At 45.0% G+C, this 20,998-nt stretch overlaps 1 protein-coding gene across 1 annotated transcript in view; it reads right to left on the bottom strand.

The window, feature by feature from the left end:
• Positions 1–519: 519 nt before the first annotated feature.
• FKGP (L-fucokinase/GDP-L-fucose pyrophosphorylase) overlaps positions 520–20,998 on the bottom strand; it is a 44,920-nt gene continuing 24,441 nt past the window's right edge. Inside the window, exons 4-7 of the mRNA XM_086783775.1 lie at positions 3,358–3,484; positions 2,152–3,165; positions 1,343–2,031; positions 520–1,117 (exon numbers count right to left, since the gene is read on the bottom strand). Of these exons, the coding sequence (XP_086639901.1) occupies positions 725–1,117; positions 1,343–2,031; positions 2,152–3,165; positions 3,358–3,484 (2,223 nt within the window). The 3' untranslated portion in view covers positions 520–724. The remainder of the gene's footprint in view (positions 1,118–1,342; positions 2,032–2,151; positions 3,166–3,357; positions 3,485–20,998) is intronic.

The raw sequence follows: 20,998 nt of genomic DNA, 5'->3' as shown, positions 1-20,998 counted from the left end.
TTATCACTTGGATACAAGCAAATGGAGATGATTCTCCGCGATAGTTCTCTCTCACAAAAGATGGAGGAAGAAGAAACTAATTAAAGAAAAAAACCTACAAGCAAACATGAATCCAATAGCATACAAGCAATCAAGGGTAGAGAGGAGAAGACACGTATTCTATTGCAAGGGAATGGTTGTGTATTGCTTATTATAAAAAATGACTTACATACAAGTGACTAGTTTTCACATTAGACAATCAAACTTAAAAATAATATGTCCTCTATATATTACGAGTCTTAAGCAAATATGTACACGAAGTCCTTAGAGTTTTCCTTTAAGCACAAGGTAAAGCTGTTTTATATGTTTCAACGCCATCTTACAAAAGATAAGAGCCCGTTCGGGCAAGTAGGATGGCAAAGCACCTAATGGTAGGTCGGGCAAGTAAAACCATGTTAACCTACGAAATGGTTAACACTCACAAACACACAAAGTGCAACCTTTTCCTTGCTTACTTAGCGTCATTGAAAGCGCTTCCACTAGACAAATCCAAACATCAATTATACTTAACAGAAAAATGTGTTTGTTTATAGCATTACAAAGTTATTTTTCATGTTATTATTATTGCATGCATATCCCTAGAATGGCATCCTTCTCTTTCATACATAATAATAAGACCCATACCTCTACATATTCAAATCAAAGAGTAGATCCAGTAGATCCCCCTAATTAGATAAAAGTGCAACTATATTTTGCTTTCAAAGAGCTTCCAATTATATACTTGTACAGAAAGCCCTTGAAGAACCTCCATCACACAGAGGGCTGCCTCTTTGTCCTTGGCCATCAGCACACCAAAGCCCCCTCCACCAGCTCCAACAAGCTTGTAACCACAAGCCCACTTTTGCACTTTCCTGAAAATCATATCTACAAAATCATTGCTGCAAAAAGGATCCAGCTCTTGGTGTAGCAGCCAGACATCCAGCATGATTTTACCCAACTCATCAAGGTTCCCGACTCTAAGAGCCTCCTGGCTCTTCGTAGCAAGACGAGTGAGCTGTTCAATGGTGGAAATAAGAATAGCATCTCGTTGGAGGTAACGGCGGACAACATTCTGAAGAACATTATGGGCCAATCTAACCTGCAAGAATTAGCCATTTTTCTTTCAGCTTACCTCCACAAATACTTTCCAAGCTCTAAATTTGATTCTTCTTCTTCTTCTTCTCTCTGTCTCTCTCTCAGAGGATTTCCATGAATTTAAAGCAAACCCCGAGCCAACACACATATGAGCATGGCTGAAATGGATCTAGTATTACTAGACTAAGCAAAAAAACTAAGGGTCATATGCCTTTGAAATGTAGTATACCTGTCCAGTAAAAAAGACCACAAGGCGCTCTTCAAGTTGTCTTTGTAAAGGAGCAGCAATCAGAACAGGTTCAACCTTCAACATCAAAGGGCGGCTGGGGTAACAAGTAGTGCATTTTATGCCTGGATATAGACCTCCTATCTGATCTTGCCAACCCCCACCTGTTCCCATAAGTTGCTCTAAGAGTAAAACCAGGCTTGTTACTTTCTCATTAGCATCATCTCCACCCATTATCTGGAGAATACCTTTCACAACAGCAGCAGCCAGGATGCTGGATGTTCCTAGACCACTCCCCCTGGGAACATTAGCCCATGTCTTTATTGCAAGCCCACTGCAACACAAAGCTGAAGCATTTGCAAGACCAGTGACCACGAGGGCCGATTTAACGAGCCGAAACGGATCATCGATCTCAAAAGGAGGGTGAATCGTTGTCAAATCGTTGATATATACGTAGTGGCCTGTATCATCGCTAACCGAAACCCCCTGCTCAGAAGTGACTTCGAGCTCTGCACCAATGGGTGCAAATCCTTCAAGAAGTATAGCCATATTTAACACTGTCCCTGCCCGCTCTAAGCTCCAAGGAGGCGTGTCGCTCCAACCACCTGCAATGTCAACCCGTACAGGTAGCTCCAGCTTAGCTCTGCTGACTGGAAACATAGAGCACGGCTGCTCGTACATAATCTTCATCGCTGCAAAGAAAAACAAAAGCTTTAAATCCTGCTGCAAGATGGTATTTCATACGAAGAATATTATCTCTGTGACATCAATGACAGATCTAAGAGTGAATTGTTGCTGTTCTCACAGTTTACCTTCATTCTGCCCCACAGCAATGGCAGTTTCTGTCACTACAGCATCCCATACATTTTTGTCATAGGCAGATGCAGATACACCATCTTCAAATGCTTTGCAAAGATCTAGCCGGGCTTGATAGACTCTGCTTAGCGGCACCTTAAATGTACCGACTGCTTCTGGTTCTGGGCAAAGTGTCAGCAAGCCTCTGCATGCTTCAGCACCTGCATCCAGCCCCTCAACAATTTGGGCACACAGTTTACACAAGTCACGATGTAAGGATCCACAGGTTAAACTAGCTTGAGCTAGTCCTAAGGAGATCCTTGACTGATGAGCATTAAATTCACCACAAAGCTTTTGGAAATCAATGCGACTGTGTAGCCCTGCCAGACTCACGCGTTCGCACCTCTGCCAATCACTCAGAAGGTCATCAGACTCCCTTCGGTACACGCCCATCAGCCACATGGCAAAAACAACACCTTCCCCAGATGCCACAACCGGAAATAAATTTGCATTCCATAGGTTTTTCTCCTCAATATTGACCTTGTTAGGCCATACATCATCTTCTTCAATTCCAAGCTCGTTAAAAAACTCCTTCCATGGTTTTCCACAGAAGGTTCCCATTTTTGCCAATGCAAGTTTGGGATTATCATGCACACTGCAACACAAGGTGACTTTGGATCCACCACTGCCAAGCAAGGGTACTTCCCAAAGACAATGCCAATCCGGGACAAAAAATGATAATGGGTGATGGATTCCTGCCGGCAAACTTTCAGAATGAATCCCTACAACAATGCAATGGCTGCCAACATGCACCCCATCTGCAAAAGTGCACTTAAAAACAAGGCTTTCCTCCCCCACAAACACTGTATCATCAATTCTGCTTGAAATTATCACTGCTGAAGATGCTAGTTCATGGGAGGGATTGTCTGCATTGAGTACCATGTGTCTACGCCCGACTCGCCCTCCGTGATCCTTGGCAAGGTGGGCCAAGACTTCCAAGCTAGTCCCAAAATGAAGGAAGGATAACTCCTCTGAACAAAGGTAATTTCATAATTAATTTCTATAAAATATGGCATTTTGATTCAAACAGGAGAGACCTCTGAGTCTTTAAACCATACAGTGATCACAGCCACATTATGCAAAGTCCTGAGACTAAATGATGCAGATTCATTATAGCATAACTAAGCCTTCCTAATGGAAGTGAAATGTTGTTATTCACCTACGAGCACAATAATTGAAAAGGCATTGTGACGAGAGAGCCTCAAGAAGCTTGATGCCAAGAGGGCGAGTTTTAAGCCATTCATGGCAAGCAGGAACCCAAGCCCCAGCCATTTCTTCATACAAGCTGACCTGTAACCATAAGTTTTAATGATTAAATGTACATTCAGATCATGATTTACAGTTTCCCTATAATTGAGACACAAAAAGTGACTTCAGCCAGAAATATGGCTCAATGTTAAGATACGGGAAGGCAAATAAACCTCAAAACACATGAAGTTACTCGAGTGTGCTTAATTAGCTTGCGTCTACACATGGTGAGAGTTTTTTTTTTAATGTGTACCTAGCAAATTTGCAACTCAAAAACACACAGATTTAACATGTTGTAATGGCTTTGATTGTGAGAAGAAGTATGAAAAATTTTCATAGAGGTACATGACACATGCTGAATAGTTTGCTTAAAAAATTACTCGGAATTGTTTTCAAAGCAAAACTCCAAATTTAGAACTCTTTAATGATTACCATGAAAAGATGCATTGTTTCTTCTTTGGTGCTATTTTTTAAACTACTATCTTGTGCTGGGAGTATTGTATTTCACTAGAAGGAAAACCTTATAGTCAAAGAGAATTGAATTTTCTACAAAAGTCTCTGTAAGCCAAACAGGGCTTTTTTCCCAACCCACTTAAATTTATTTTTTTAGAACCCAAATGTGAAATCTTAAGCTAAGCCCTTCATATTATCATGGATCATTGAAGATTATTTTAATCACTACTTCGCAAGTGTTGGTCGAGCTGAAGACCCCCCACCTCATGCCCCTGCCCTACTTTCATGTGTACACATGGTCCCCGCCCACCTCTTCTTCATGCTTCCCCACTGCCCAGCCTTTCCACCCTCTTACCCACCCCCCAAGCTTCTCCAACCGTGCTCCCAAAGGCCTTGCCCGTCCACTTCTCACCCCGTTCCTTTCCTCCAGCCACCCATCTTGCACCCACCCCTTTTCTTCTTCCGCACAGCTCTGCCCCTCAGCCCCTACTCCACCATTTGCATCTTGCAGCTTCCGCCTATTCTTGCAAAGCTTTATCCCCTTTCCCTCGTCTTTCCTCCATCATTGTTCCTCCTGCCCTTCTCTCACCTTCACTTTCCTGCTGTCCACTTCAATTCCATTTTGTTTCTGGCCTTGCCCGCATCTATCAGCATTCAATTGCCTAATTTCTCTGTTACATCTCTAGCTTGCTACTAGTTAATAGGACTAGCGTGGGTCTAGTTAACCTAAAGGCTTGGTTAAGGTCTAGTGTTTAACAGAGGCATCAGGCTAAATATAGCCCAGGGAACCTACCTAATCAAGATAGGGGATGTGACTGCAGATAAGAGAGGGATCCTTAATCTCAAATGCCTTCACAATTGAAGGCTCAAGGAGCTGTTGCCAATAGGATCAAATCCCAAGTTAGAGTTGAAGAGAAAGCAGCCGATTCTTATCAAGCCTCTACGTTGTTGGGATCTCAATCTCAGAAACTAATGGGCATAGAAAGAGGAAATTGCATAGCCACCAAGAGATAGAGGCAAGAATAAGGCTGAGGATTCTCACCACCACAAGAAGCCAAGGAATTGAAAGCTGGAGACACAATGGTAAAATTTGAGAATTTTCATGGTGAATTTAATCACGACAAGGCTTTGCTGTTTTTACCCACTTTAAAGTTGCATTTAGTGATGGTGAATTCACTGAGAGTTCACAGCTTCAACAAGTAGCTATGGTCTTGGAAGCTCCACATTCAGCAACTCACAAATTCAGCATTTTGGAGAGAAGTTCAGCAATTTGGAGAGAAGTTGCACATCGAACGGTTGCACAATCGCATTGATGCAAAAATGCATAAGGGGAAGGCCAAATCTGATTTTCAACATAGATGTGAATGTAATTCCCCATGTTCAAGGTAACATAGGCCATGCTCTGCTAGACAGGATCATTTGCAAAGCAGGAACAAATCAACCTGCCTTGTTGATGTAATAGAAGTGTTGAATGTGGGAACAAAGATACATGCATGCTCACCTTTTGTGGAAAAGGATGTGAAAGTTACTCCTATCATTGTGAAACTTCACATACATATACAAGGATATTTTGGATAATGAGAATTTTCTAATTGCACCTTAACAAGCATGTGATGTATTGCTTGGGAAGCCTTGGCATGCTCCCCTGGATCCTCGCAAGGCTTACAAGACTATGAAGATCACTTTTATGCACAAAAGCCATGAGCACATGATTGATGGCGGCACTTATGGAGATAGTATCTCTTATGTACCTAGTGCTAACCCTGCCGGATTAGGCCACTAATCCCTAGGAGAAGTCCAATCTTTCATGTCAGTAGTAGACTGAAAGAGATGCTGGGAGCAAAGGATAGCATTGTGACTCCTTAGGAGCTTGTTGAGGTTGAGGACTTGTCTTATGTTCCACATGAACCGAAAACGGTGATTGATTTCACACAAAGGCAACTTAGAAATCTACACCCCTATCGCAGTCTTCTAAAGGGTGGCATGGAGTGATGGCAAAGAAGTTGGTTCCACTTCTCAATAGTGGAAGATTGGAGCCCCGGCCAAATCAAATGGTGGGGTTCTCGGTGGCAGCTTCCTACCTTCAGAAATTTCAAAGCGGATGAACAGTCGTGAGCACATCTACGCTCCCCCCCTCACCTGCGTTTTCTCATGCCCCCCCCCCAAAATTATTCTTCGTGCATCCCCCCACCCCCCCCCCCTTCCACGTTTTCTTGCACTGCCCCGCCCCCCCCCCCCCCTCTTCGCCGCCCCCCACCCCCCATTCGTGTTTCTTGTGCCGCCCTTCTAGCCTCCGCCTCCGCCTCCCCTCCCCCTTCGCACCTCTATTTCCTCCTGCCCTCGTCTTCTTTTTTTTTTCCTTTCTTTTTCTTTTTCTTCTCTCTCTTTTTCTTTTTCTTTTTCTTTTTCTCTTTTTTTCCTTTTTCTTTTCCCTTCGCTCCCCTAGCCTGCCCCGCCTCTTGTTTGAGCCGCCTGCCCCCCCCCCCCCCCCCCCTCCGTCTCTCCAAAGCACTCCCATCATCCCCCAACAGCCCCCGATCCGGAGCGGAGGCAGCGGGTGAGTTCCGTCCACTGCTTGATTCACCGCTTTCCTGAGCCGACTGAGATGACCATTGCCGCCTCCCCAGTAGGTGGGGCCCCTAGGATCTTGGGGCGCCTATGGACTATAGTTTCTTCCGATGTCTGCCAGCGGAAGGGACCAATATGTTTGAGGAGACAGTAGCCCCTATACGGGTATGTGTGGTTTTTCATCACTCCAGACCCTCTACGCCAGATAATGGCGCAATGATGTTCTCTTTCCCCCTCGGTGCAGCCCCGGCGACAGAGTGGAATCCTGAGTTGGTGGCAGCCGCCATCCAGGGACAAGCAATTGAGCTCTCCCACCATCTCCACGATCTTTGCTTCACCGACATTCTCACCCATTTTTGGCCTTTTTCTAGGATGGAGCTTGGAGGTTCAGCCCATCGAAGCCAAGACGGGGAGATGGTGGCCTCCACAGTCTAGCCTAGAGGTGTTGCTCTTTGTATTCATGCATACTTCTGTCGTGGTACCTCTTCCCCCTTCTTACAGATACCTCCACTGTGATCAATGGAGTACGGAATATACATACACTCGCGCTCGGACAGAGTGGCATCACATGGAGGATAGGATCAGTGCCCACCTAGCGCGCCTTCATCCCTGTACGGATTGTTGCTACTCCCTGTCTAAACCCTCGCCCAAGACTCTTCAAGTGGAGGGCAGTTCCGCTAGTGCCACATCACACAGAGATTGGTATGCAAATTGTTTCATGGAACATTCAGGGTTTAGGGGGGCCTCCATGCTTTCAGAGACGAGGCGTCCTCAGAGGCAGGCTTCAGAGAGCCATAGTGGGGGGACCCATAGACATTTTATTCCTCCAAGAGCATCACCTTTTAGAGGAGCACACCCGCCGATGCGGGAAGATTCTTCCAAGCAAGAGTCACACTTTCTAGTCCCCATCCTTTGGCCCCTCAAGGACGCAGGGAGGTGTGTGTGTTTCTATTAGTGAGCAACTTTTGCCGATAGTGACTGGCTGTGGAGTCGTAGTCTCGGGGCGTGCACAGTGGGTTACCGCTTTGATTGGAGAGGATAGTGTTGGCTTCCTCAATGTTTATGCTCCGAACACCGCTGCAAGTAGAGCCCTCTTTTGGAGCACAGTCCCGCAGGCCCTCCCTCAGGCTGGTGCTTGGGTGGTGACTTCAACATGATAGAGGCAGCAGAGGACAGACTTGGAGGTGGCACGGCCAATGTTAACAGATCTTAAGATCAAAGTGCTTGGACATAAAGTAAGACATAATTTTATCATCATGGATTTCTCCGAAGCAGAGTACTCAGCCTGGGAGAAGATGATTCTCGCACTCAGGGGACAAGACCCTTGGCATCTTCCGAAGTTTGGGCGTAGCCCTGGGACCCTTAGCTTCTCGAGATCGGATAGGAGCACTGGCCTCAACCTCTCTAGACTAGACAAGTTTTATGTTGATCAGTGGGCTTGCAGCCGAGAGGGCATGATCGGTATCCTAGCAAGCACTTCCTTTTCTGATCACGCCCCGATTATTATGTCCTTGGAGGACCCCTGGAGGCATGACAGGCATGCGAGCTCTAGGATTCTAGACAAACTCATTCATGACCCCGAGATATGTAGCAAGATAGGGCAGATATGGACCGGATCGGACTTTACCTCAAGCTTTGTTGCGTGCACATTGGATGTGGGCCTAGGGGAGATCAATAGATTCTTGTAGGAGGCAGCCGAAAGCCGATTGGAGGGCTTCCGGGAGCAAGAGAGGAGTCTGAGGTGGAGTTTAGCCTCTTTACAGCGGCTTTAAGAGAGGTCCCGCGATAGCCAGTGGATCAAGAGTCAGCTTGCTACCGCCCATATGGAGATTAGATCCATCGAGGAGAGGAGGTTGGAGTACATGTATCATGCCAGGGCCTCATTCTGGACTCAGGCCAATGATAGAGTCACAGGGGATTCCTTTGATATAGCCGGCCCCCACAGGAGGAGAGACGGCATTCGCAGGTTGCGTGACCAGGATGGAGCTATTGTTTCAGATCCCCCATGTGCGAGGCATCGCCATGGACTTCTTTCGGTCTCTTCTCACAAGTGCCCCATTATCTCCACAAGCGGTGGATGCACGCGAGACGGTCTAGCGGCACACGAGGGAGGTGGTTCCCCCTTCCCTCAATTCCTTCTTAGTGACACCATTCACTGCTGAGGAGTTGGCGGAGACACTAAGAGCACTTCCCAGGGGCAAATGCTCGGGGACAGATGAGCTTCCAATCTCTTTCTTTCTTCGTCATTGGGACATCATGAAAGGCGGCCTTCGAGCTGCCTTCAATGAGATTATGGTTACGAGTGCCATGCCAGCGAGGCTCTCAGAGGGCTTGATTCACTTGATTCCCAAGGAGGGTGGTGACAGATTGGAGATTCGACAGTGGAGACCCATCACTCTTCTAGGGACAGCCTATAAGATCTTGGCCAAGGCCATCAGCAAGAGACTTCAGCCTTTCCTCCCAGACTTGATCCACGACACTTAGACAGGCTTTGTTCAAGATCGGAGCATCCTGGACAACATCTTTACCTTCTGGAAGGAACAACCTCGGCCAGGATGCGGCAGCAGGACCTCATTGTGCTTCTCCTAGACTTTGAGAAAGCTTATGATAGGGTGGATTGGAGCTTTCTGGAGGACACGATGAGCCGGATGGGATTTCCCATGGAGTGGATTCGTGGAGTTTCAGGACCTTACTCACCCTCACACAACCAAGTTCTCATTCAGGGAGCCCGTGGTGATAGATTTCTATTGAAAACTACGGTGGATCAAAAGCTAAATACTTCATGGTGATAATGGAAGCATGATTAGGGATCCGCGATTAGCAGAATTACAGTAGACAAAAATATGCATATCTTCCTTTTTGTATTAGATGTGCCTTTATATAGGCAAAAGGTTCAAGCGATGTACATCACCGATTAGATTTGCAGGTTGCAAATTCTCCTCCACAATCTTCTCCACGAAATTAGCTCCTTGATTCTCTCAATCAGAGTAGATGCTCACAATCTTCACCTTTTATGCTTTGTGAACGTGTTTTACTAAATGACTCCTATAATTGCTAAAACAAAAGGTTCAAGCGATGTACATCACCGATTAGATTTGCAGGTTGCAAATTCTCCTCCACAATCTTCTTCACGAAATTAGCTCCTTGATTCTCTCAATCAGAGTAGATGCTCACAATCTTCACCTTTTATGCTTTGTGAACGTGTTTTACTAAATGACTCCTATAATTGCTAAAACAACCTTAGGAAATGTAGCAAATATTTGGGTACTATTTCTAACACCCTCCCATGAACCCAACATGGGTAAAGATGAAAAAGGCTAAGATGACCTAAACTTAAATTCCCTCCCACAATCTAAGGTAGGTACAAAGCTAGAGATACAATGGTTATGATGACCAAGATGAGTTTGCCATACACAGAGAAGGCTATCTCACTAAGCTAGATGCCCATATAAAAGATGGTACATCAAATAAAAAACTCTTGGTTTACAATGCTATAAAATGAGTATCTAAGCTTAAATAAAAGATGTGAGAGTAAAATGGACTAAATCCATGACCCTCAAAATGCATAATCATAGTCATCAAAGAAAGGTTGGCCTCATGGGTGGTCTACACAATGAAGAGTCTTCTTCTTTCTTCTCTTCGACAAGATAGGCTTTTTGGGCTTTTTTCTTTGCGAAACAAAACTCCTCAAGGTGTCCTTGTTTGCCACAAAAAGTGCACTGGAAGGTCTTCTTGGTTTAGGGAGTGGCTTTCGAGGATGAGGCTTAATCCTTTGATAAAATAAGCACCATCAACATGGTACTCACTCTTCTTTAGAATCCTCTTCTCTTCTTCCAAGAGAGAAGCTTCAATGTCGATGAGGGATGGAGTTGGAAGATTTAAAAGATTTAAAAGAGTTGTTACAAGGGTTGAATATTCATCAAGATGTGACACATTCTTAATCAACAGAGCAATTTTATCATCATCTTCTATTTCCTTCTTGATTCCTATGAGTTGTGTTAAAAGGCTTTTAAAATCATTAATTTAGGCACGCATAGTAGTTGTGGGGTCCTTTTGAAGCCGAAAGAACTTCACTAGGAAACTAATCTTGGAGTGTTTACATGCAGCACCAAATAATTTGTCTAGGCTTTTAAAATATCAGAAGAGCAACCAGATATGATCGACGTAGCTAAAGTCTTAGAGCCAAAGCAAATCTCCTCCACATATGGAAGGATGGATCCGGTCGAAGAATACGATAGTTTTACACGATGTTTAAAGCCCGAAGAACCCATGAAGCCGTATGGCTAGATGAAGAGTTCTTTCAAGTGTACCCCTAGTTGTTAGCGGACTACTTGGAAGCCCAGAACCTGCTGCCAAGTTAAGCAGGAGGAAATGTCACGTGCACCCTGCAGTGAGTTACATAGTGATCATGGTTGTTTCTCATACCGGTACGAACCTATTCGGTTCGTACGGTATGGTTTTGTACGATATCGTCCGGTACGAGTTTTTTTTTCTCCCTCCCACCTTGAAATTTTTTTCCCAAATACTCAACAAAAATAGAAATCCTGCTTCATGAAGATCCCAAATGCCCGCAATACTTCGCAACTTTCGTGTCCACTCAGCATTCCATATGGGGTTGCTGAGAGACCCAAAAAATCTGGCAAGGTAGACTCGTAGTGTACACTTGATTAGTAGGATGAGGAGAGAATCTTGCTACATCACTTGGAGATCCTTGGTATAGGTAGGCTAGATAGTCGGGGGCCATTTTGATCTACAAAGAAGTCCCTAAGCCTATCACCCTAGATGCACTGCCCGTATCTGTGCAAGGACAGTCCCTTAGTCATAAACACTACACTCCGATACCTTTGGTATCACATTACCCATGCACGCTCTTTTTTGGAGACAATTGGGAGATCAAACTGGGAGAGACATCTCCATGTTCTAGTTCCTCAAGCACTGTGGACTCCTTCCCCCCCACCTTCCCTCACATTCAAGCTTGAAGCTCCATAGTTTGTAAGTGTTAAAAAAAAAACCGTAGTTTATCGTACAGTATCCCAAAATTTCATATCGTACCAAAAATTCCCGTATGGTATCGTATTTTCGTACCGTGACAACTATGACAGTGACACACTGGCATGATCATCAGTGTAACATTTTGTACAGAAGTAGTACCTTTTGTAGGAATATTTGTCGTACACCATAACCCCATTGTGAGCCCTCAGTCCAGGGACAGTCACGCATGAGCTATGTAAGTCAGTCTCCGAGCCTTAGAGGTCAATCGAGAGTCAGTCCTCTTAACCCACTTGGAGAATTCATCAGATAGTGCATGTAGAAGTCAACCTTAGCAGTAGGTTTTGTATCAGAAGCATGTAGTCAGGAAGAGGCTAAATTGCATGAGGCGTGCCCTACGGGCCAGCCAAAGGCCAGCCCATGGCTATAAGACTCAGTCAGCACCCTTGTGAGGACTGTTTACAGCCCTGGACCACAGGTGGGACCAGCCGAAAGCAACATATGCCTTTTGATGGCAGGCAACCAGCATGTTGGGTGCATGGCAGCAGGTCGGCTATGGGCCTACAGTCGGCCAGCAGAAAAAGTGGCAATTAATGCTAAAGCGCAGCAGATTATGTTGCATAAAGTGCATAATTTGTTCAAAGTAAACTGGCCGATACCACTCTTACACCTGGCGTAGCAGAAGCTTCTTAACTGTGGTAAGGTGTGCGCTAATCGCTGTTTATGGAAAAGAGCAGAAGTGGAGGGAGGGGTGTTCGGGACCCCATCGGGTGTACCGTGTATGCTCTTTGCTTCTCTCTCTCCATATATAGTATTTGCTTTGATTGCTGCAAGAGAGAATACAATGTAATGGCTGAAAGCTCTCCCATCTGAGACTGACCTGAAATTGGAGTCCTCCCACAGGGATTTCCCCTTCCTGATGACACCTACGGCTTCCCGGGTTGAGGAGTACACCCCCACAAATAGGCGGCCTGTAGACAAGTGGTGACCAGCATTTTCCTCTTCACATTGTGGGCTAAAAAACGCCAAAGCTTGCAAGACCTCCAAATGCTTGTGTTTTCCTTCACTGACTTGCCTGAGGACTGAAGTACACACTTTTGCTTGAGAGGATGCACATGAGATTGATGGGCTGAAGGGCGCCTATATATATGGCCTTCATGTGCTGGTAAGCCAGAAGGTACAGCTGATTAGGGTAAAGAGGACAAAAAAATCAAATAATTGACCTTTTCCCCTTTTGATATGGGAGCCCCTTTTCCAGATTGGGAGCCCTTTTCATATGGGGGCCCCTTTTCCAGATTGGGCATAGCCCTTTTCATACAGGAGCCCCTTTTCCAGATTGGGCACAGCCCTTTTCATATGGGAGCCCCTTTTCCAGATTGGCCATAGCCCCTTGAACTTGGTATTTGGGCACCCACAGCCTTGCCCGTGATCCCATAAAGCATACTTGGCCATCATGTATCTTGATGGTGACCTTGGACGGAAAAAAGGCTTCGCATAGGTAGACGCTGCTAATCCTAAAAGAACTATCTAGTGTTCCAGGAACCCGACCATGGGTCCAAGAAATGCCTGGACCCTTGTACATCATTACCAACTTGCAAGTGGGTTACATATGACTCTGTGCAGGACTTGCACATGACTTCCGACCCTTGAAAGACCCTAGACTAGATGGTGCCCCAGCAACATGTCCCTGGACAAGGGCTCGCAACATGCACAGCCATCAAAATGGTATCCTAAGTGTATTGGCTTAGTAGAATGTCCATATGGCACCCTAGTACAAGAGGTATGCACATAACACAAGCGGGACCCCAATCCTACTAGAAGCGTTGAGTTTCGACTACAGGAGATGTCTCAGGATAAGTTGAATCACTGTTTTCAAGAACAGAGGCGTTTTAAAAGCCATGAAGTTGGCCGTGCCTTCCAGCACAAGTTCAGCCACCCATAATTCCACCCACTCCTGATAGTTCTAGTGTTGTCATGAAGGAGACACTTGAAGATAAGTAGGAGGGGGAAGCTTTGAAGACATTGGTAAGGTCCTTCAGAGCGCCGGGTGTAGATAGTTGATTGAACTCTATTACATCCTCACCCACTTGAAAAATGTGAGATGTCCTCATCTCGCAAAAACTGGGGATAATCCCGCATCAGTTCAGCTTCTTTCTCCCAGGTGGCGTCTTCAAAAGGATAGAACTTCCATTTGACTAATAATTCTCTTAGAATTCTATTCCTGATGAGAACCTTCTCTCGAACATCAAGGATTTCTTCAGGTTGGAGTTCCATCTACCCTTGGGTTGAGGAAGTTAAGAGTTCATCATTAAGCACATGATTCGGGCTCGGTACATACTTCTTAAGTAGGCTGACATGAAATACATTATGTACTTTGAGATGAGGAGTTAGAAGAAGTTCATAGGCTAAGTCACCTACTTTCTTTGTAATCAGCAAAAGGTCTTGGGTTCAATCTCAGCTCGCTGCAGCTGATGGATACCTCCTCATGTGAGGGTTGTACACTACAGGCAAGAGTGGGACTCTCTACTCCCCCTAACTCTCCAAAATAGGGGTCGAGACTGGAGAGGACCTCAACTTGGGAAAAAAGAAAAAGATGTTCTTCAATGTTATGATCTAGTCAGTGATTAGCAGGACCTAAACTTCGGAAAAAAGAAACAACGTTAAGGTCTAATCAACCATCAATAGATGATCATCTTGTTTGAAACAGGTGGTCTAGTTACTTTTGAAGTGGTGAAGAGAGCTACGTTACAAGCCACTCCAACCGAGGCTTATAGTTCAGCGGCAGCTTTCGCTATCGGAACCTTTCAGACTTCAGCCAAGGCCTTGAATGTGGAAGTGGACATTCAAGGGTGGACGGAAAAGAAGACTTCCACCCGTGGGAGAATGTGTTATCTTGGGCATTCAGTTTTTCCACAAGTATGATGTATGGCATCATCACACTTCGACTCTCCAGAACAAGGGCCAAAAGGATTTATAGCTTGGAGATAAAATTAGCCACATGGAAGCATTGGGCAAGGAGGAGTACGACTTAGCATGTGATAGAAGCTACAGATCATGGAAATTCCCACTTGGGCTTTACGGAAAGAGTTGTGCTGAAGAGAAGCCACACTGTGGTTGGATGGTCAACAAAGAAGAAGCCCTCACCTCAGAATTAGTGTCAACACCTATTTTATACTAATCTGTTGGTTACTCTTGATTAGCTAATTTTAGAGTTTCTGGCTGCATACCTATGTCAAGAGGATGCTTAGTTTTATAGCGGGAGCCATGAAAGTGGAGCTGGCATGATCCAATAGCACGGTCATCTCACCCCCCCCCCTTCTTCACCTACTTGGCAGGGGTTGGGCAACAGATCTAGACTCGCTGACCGAGTCACAGTCCACACAGACAGCAACAGTGACTAACGCAAGGCATGACAAACAGTTCTCAAGATGCCTTTGGAGCCACCCTTTTTCTTTGGTCAACACGACATTCTGGCCTTGTGGTGGAATCATGACCACAATGGGTATGTTTGCTACATCCAGGAGGTGCAGGTAGAGCGGGGATCTCAGCAGCACTGCCTATGGGGCTGCTTGACAAGGTAGGTAGCACAGCACGTTAAGTGCAACATACAGTCTCAAATGATCACTGCAGCATTCACTTCATCACAGATTCACATGGATTTGGGCTCGGTTCTTCTCTACAAGGAGGATCACACCGGCATTGCACTTTACCTAGAGCTACAGAGGAGAAGTCTCAGTGGCACTGCCTAAGGACTCCCAGCAGCACCAAATGCTGGCACAAGGTATTGCTCTTCTTCACACAGGACTATGACACCACTCATTGCATCAAGGGGTCATCATGTGGGAGAAATATCCTACGCCATGTAGTCTAGACTGCTCTTAACTATGAGAAGGATAGTACCTGTAACTTGGTTGAACACAATGCTAATCAATACACTTAAATACACTAAGATTTGAAGGACACTTGCTCAAATACAAGAAATAAATTGCTGAATTGACAAGAGGCACACAATGAGCCAGAACGGCCGACCCCTCCCTTGAGTAAATTGTATTACTATTGGAGAAATTCAATACATAGCTTCACGGGCATCCATTGCCAAATCCTCCATGCCAATGCATATGAAATTCAGCATTTAGAAAACAATGGTATGTCGATGTAGATCACCAAGGAGCTGCCTTGATGCCCGGCCCGACTTCAGTGCCCATATTCTCTACCATTGGCTCTATGTTCTACCAAGCAAGGTAGCAACATCTTCAAGAGCACATAGGACAAGAGAAATACTACACAGGGCGGCTAAACAAGGAGTCCTGCCCTTCTATTGAGTAAGTAATGACAATACATTGTCCAATTACCTTACCAGTCTTCATAGAAGTTGTTGCAAGCAGAAGCCTTCGCGTTGGAAGCTTTAGAAGTGTTGATATCTTCGATTTGCCGCAATCCTTCGCGACAAAAGTCTTCAAGAGGATGAAGGGAACCTTGGGAAAGCTTCCCCTATGGTTCAACTTGAGAAAGGAAGGCTGAAATTAGGGTTTTCAGCAAAAAGACCAGAAATTACAGCAAAAATGAGAGCTGTTTTGCTGAATTTCAGTCATTGGGAGTGAGTAGGAGAGTGATTAGCACTTGGAAACACTCTTGGAAGCTTGGAAAACACCCTAGCAAGTTGGGTATGGCTATGGAGAGCTTGGAAATGGAGAGAAATGGTGGAAAAACAGAGTTTTCAGCCTCCAAAAATCCTCATGAAGAGAAAACACGAATTTCTCTTAATAAGTAAGTGAATTGGGGTCCAATCAGGTGAAGGGACATGGGGAGATGCCCATTTATGAGTAAAAAGGGAGGATCAGGTCCTGGACATTGAGTCTTGTCCACCTCGGGACTTCAGTGGGTGTGAACTTGGAAGCGGTCATAATTTATAAGTGACTTTTGGGCGCCCAAACTTTAATGAAGTGGGAACGCACTCACTTATAAATATTGGCTAAGTCCTAAGGGCTATTTGAGCCTAGATTGGGTAATACTTACCACCTGTTCACATGCCACACAACCATGTCAGCAGACAGTTTCACACGCACGGTTCACGGGCGGGCGTCCCCTTACCCAGAACTACACATAGGTCATGCAGGCATGAAAACAGCATGCAATTTCATTTGCAGGCAAGCACATAAAGATGCTATGCAATGCAGCATTGGCATGAGCAATTTCCGTTCATGAAACCATATAAGGCCAGGCGTTTCCAGGCAAGTATACGCAATACCAGACCCAGTGGAAAGCCAATCCTCCAGGCGTTTCCGGGCATGTACACAAAGGCACAAGTCCCAGCGGAAAGCCAAGTCCTCCAGGCGTTTCCGGGCATGTACACAAAGGCACAAGTCCCAGCGGAAAGCCAAGTCCTCCAGATATTCCGGGTATGATAACATCAAGTCCCAGCGGAATATCATATCCAACTATACAGCATGACACATGTCAATCACCTGCATACGCATATTCCATAAGCCATGGACACCAATCCAATATGTACATAGTGTGAAAGCAAGAGTGAACCATTTGGGTGGCCAAATGGTGACATTCCCCCCCGCTTCTAAACAGTTGTCCGCAACTGAAATGCATCCAAATATGTCTGAAGCACATGCGGGCAATCTTTGAAGAACTCTTCATCTACCCATTTAGCATCAATGGGAAGATAGTTCTTAAACTTCACAAGGTAACGCCTCACAACTTTGCCTGCAGCAAGCTTGCGTTCCTTGTGATACACAATCTGCTCTGGCTGCAAGATCTGGTGGATCCTCAATGACCATTTCACTGGGCTCCGGCCCTACATACTTGCGAAGGAGACTCACATGAAAAGCATTGTGTATGTGCCAATGACTAGGTAATGCCAATCTGAAAGCCACTTCATTGATCTTCTCGATCACTCGAAAAGGTCCATAGTACCTGGTTGCAAGCTTAGGATATGCACCCTCTTTGCCAGGCCTCTTTGCAAGTCTTGCTTTCTCAAATTTCAGCAATACCCAATCATTCTCTTTAACATCCAATTGCCTTCTATGCTTGTCGACAGCCTTTTTATGCTTGTCTTGTGACCTTGCAATGGCTGTCCGCACCTGAGCAAAAGCAATATCCAAGTCTCTTACATACTCATCAGCTGCAAATATCTCATCCTTTGTGCGAAGGATGGGTGGCAAAACCACCTTACCATAAACAATCTCAAACGGGGCCTTTCCCGTAGATGCATGCACCGTGTTGTTGTATGCAAATTCCACAAGCGGTAAGTACTTCTCCCAAGAAGACTTCTGATCCGCCACATAACATTTCAAGAGATCCAACATGGCTGAATTTGCAGCCTCACTTTGTCCATCCGTTTGAGGGTGATAAGCTGATGAGAAGTCCAATTTGGTGCCCATATTATCAAATAAGGCCCGCCAAAAGAGACTTGTAGTCCTGGGATCTCTATCCCCCACAATGGACTTCGGCATTCCATGATGTTTGAACACTTGTGCAAGATATATTTTAACCATATGCTCAGCTTTGATGGTCTTTTTGACCGGCAAGAAATGAGCTTGCTTGCTAAACCTGTCCACAATTGTCCAAATTGCATCATTACCCTGTTGGGTACGTGGCAAGTCCATAATGAAATCCATTGTAATACTTTCCCATGGCTGCATGGGAATAGGCAATGGCTGAAGCAAACCTGGTGCCTTTTGCCTATCAAATTTGACCTTTTGACAGGTGATACATGCACGTACATGTGCCTCTATGTCCTTCCGCATACCTGGCCAAAAGAAATACCGCTCAATCATGTGCGTAGTAGGCATTATGCCTCTATGACCAGCATATGGAGGAGCATGGCACTCATCCAAAACCTTTTGCCTCATGTCAGACACCACACATAGGCAATTATCTTTCATGAGATAACCCTCTTTGATCACATATGAGGCATGTGCATGACTAGCCATCAAATCAGCCCAAATAGTGGCAAAATCAGCATCCGTATGATACAAATCACGCATGGTAGACAAGTCCCCATGAGAGGCAACCGAGATAGCTGCTACATACGGCTTTCGTGACAATGCATCGGCCACTACATTCTTCTTTCCCGGGGTGTGCAAGATCTGAAAATGAAACATAGAGAGGAAATTGGCCATCCTCATATGCTTCTCTGACAATTTAGTTTGAGTAAGAAAATATCTCAAACTCTGGTGATCTGTCTTCACAGTGAAATCAGCCCCAAGAAGGTAATGTTTTCATATAGTAAGTGCATGAATTACAGCCAAGAGCTCTTTCTCATAAATGCCAAGAGATAGCTCTGCATCATGCAATCTACGACTCTCATAAGCCACGGCATGTCCCTCTTGATTAAGGACAGCCCCTATGCAATTTCCAGATGCATCACATTCCACATAAAAAGGCTTTTGCAAATCCGGAACGATCAACACTGGACCATGAGTAGTTGCATCTTTCAATGCGAGGAATGCATCTCTCTCTACATTAGTCCATTTGAACACGGCCTTCTTCTTTGTCAAATCATGCAAAGGAGAAGCAATCCATGCAAAGTGCCGAATGAACCTGCGGTAGTAAGAGCATAATCCAAGAAAACTACGGATCTCATGCACTGAACTCAATTCGGGCCAATTCCGAATTGCATCAATCTTTGCAGGATCCATCCGCACTCCATCTTTGGACACAATATGCCCAAGATAATGTATCTCTGACAAGAAGAACTCACTCTTCTTTGCATTTATGAAGAGTTTATGCTTATGGAGCTCTTCAAAAACAATAGCCAAATGAGCTTTATGCTCTTCTTCGGTCTTCGAGAAGACTAGTATGTCATCAAAGAAGACACCTGTAAATTTCCTGTACCCACGGAATATGCGATCCATCATTCTATTGAATGTAGCCGGGGCATTTGTAAGACCAAAAGGCATAACAAGATACTCATAAAGCCCAAATGCTGTCCTGAAAGCAGTTTTGTGTACATCCTGAGGCACTACACGCACTTGATGATATCCACTCTTGAGATCAATTCGGCTAAAGCATGCCGATCCATCCAACTTGTCAAGGATGTCATCTATGCGTGGAATCGGAAACCGATTCTTGATGGTAAGCTTATTCAAAGCTCTATAATCCACACACATACGAAAGGATCCATCCTTCTTTTGAACCAAGAGGACGGGTGAACAATATGGAGAAGAGCTTGGCTGAACCAAACCCTTCTCAAGAAGCTCATTCACTTGCTTCATGATCTCCTCTTTTTGGGATGCACTTACACGATAGGCTGGCCTATTAGGTGGTGAGCTACCCGGCACAAGATCAATGCGATGATCTTCCGGTCGTACAGGTGGTAACTCATTTGGTAACTCATCAGCAAAACAATCATTGTGCTCTTGCAAAAATTTCAGTCTATCATTACTAAGAGTGTTTACATGTACATTATTTTTCTCAACATGATCTCGTACAAAAATCAAGTACGCAAAAATACTCTTTTTCATTACTTTCTTAATTTGTACATGAGATACAAGGGGAATGGTATCACCCTCTTCACCAGCATCAATTACATGTTCTCGGCCTTTATGCATGAAGGTGATCCTGTTAGTCTTGTAAGCCTTGCACGGATCAATACGTGTATGCCAAGGCTTTCCAAGCAATACATCACAGCCATTCAAAGGCGCCACAAGAAAATCTTCATGATCCACATAGCCTTGAATGTGTATGCGCAACTTGCCAAAAATAGGCATGACCTGCACTTCTCTACCAACAAAGGCAGCCCCTGCTTCAATTTGAGGGCCCATGTCCTCCACTTCAATACCCAAAGCAGCTGCCATCTGAGTGGATATGAAATTCTCCGATGCACAATCATCAAACATGAACAAAGCAGATTGATCTTTGAGCTGTCCCCAAGCTTTACATACATCCCTATCTTTGCTATCATGTGAAGTGTTGCCCTGCACATCCGGAACCATATGCACATTAGGCTTCGGTACATTAGCATTTTCAGCTTTGTTCTTCTTATTTGGGCATGCTCTTGCCATGTGCTCAGTGCTGCCACAAGTAAAGCATTTGCCTTCACGCATATATTGCTCCTTCTTCTCAGCACTCAGACCAAAGTTTGCCGGCTTATAAGGGCGCTTGTTAGCAAACTTATTTTCAGCTTTTGGACCTGATTTGGCTTGGTTTTGGTCCCTTTTAGGTGGCTGTCCATCATTTTGCAGGTTTTGGACAGCCCTCTCTTTGCCTTGAAATGAAGGTTTAGCCTTATTGGATCGACTCAATTTGAGTTCCAATTGCTCGGTGGCGGTGGCGGCTGCGATTAATTGGTGTAAGGTATGACCAGGATACATTTGTAATCCCGCTTTGTACACGGGTTGCAATCCCGATTGAAACCTTCTCTTCCTTTCCGCCTCGGTGACATGCATAAATGGAGACACCTCCAAAAGCACTTTCCAAAACTTTTGTACATATGCATTTACCGATTCCCCCTCATTTTGCTTTACCCAATCCCACTTCATTGTTATCTCATTCAATGCATTGGGAGGCAAGAATTGAGCATAGAACCTCTCC

This window comes from Cibotium barometz, chromosome 46 (assembly GCF_041138505.1).
Source record: "Cibotium barometz isolate CiBa-2024 chromosome 46, ASM4113850v1, whole genome shotgun sequence".
Classification (NCBI taxonomy): Eukaryota; Viridiplantae; Streptophyta; class Polypodiopsida; order Cyatheales; family Cibotiaceae; genus Cibotium; species Cibotium barometz.
The sequence above is the reverse complement of the archived record's forward strand: the minus strand, read 5'-3'. Positions and strand labels throughout refer to the sequence as shown.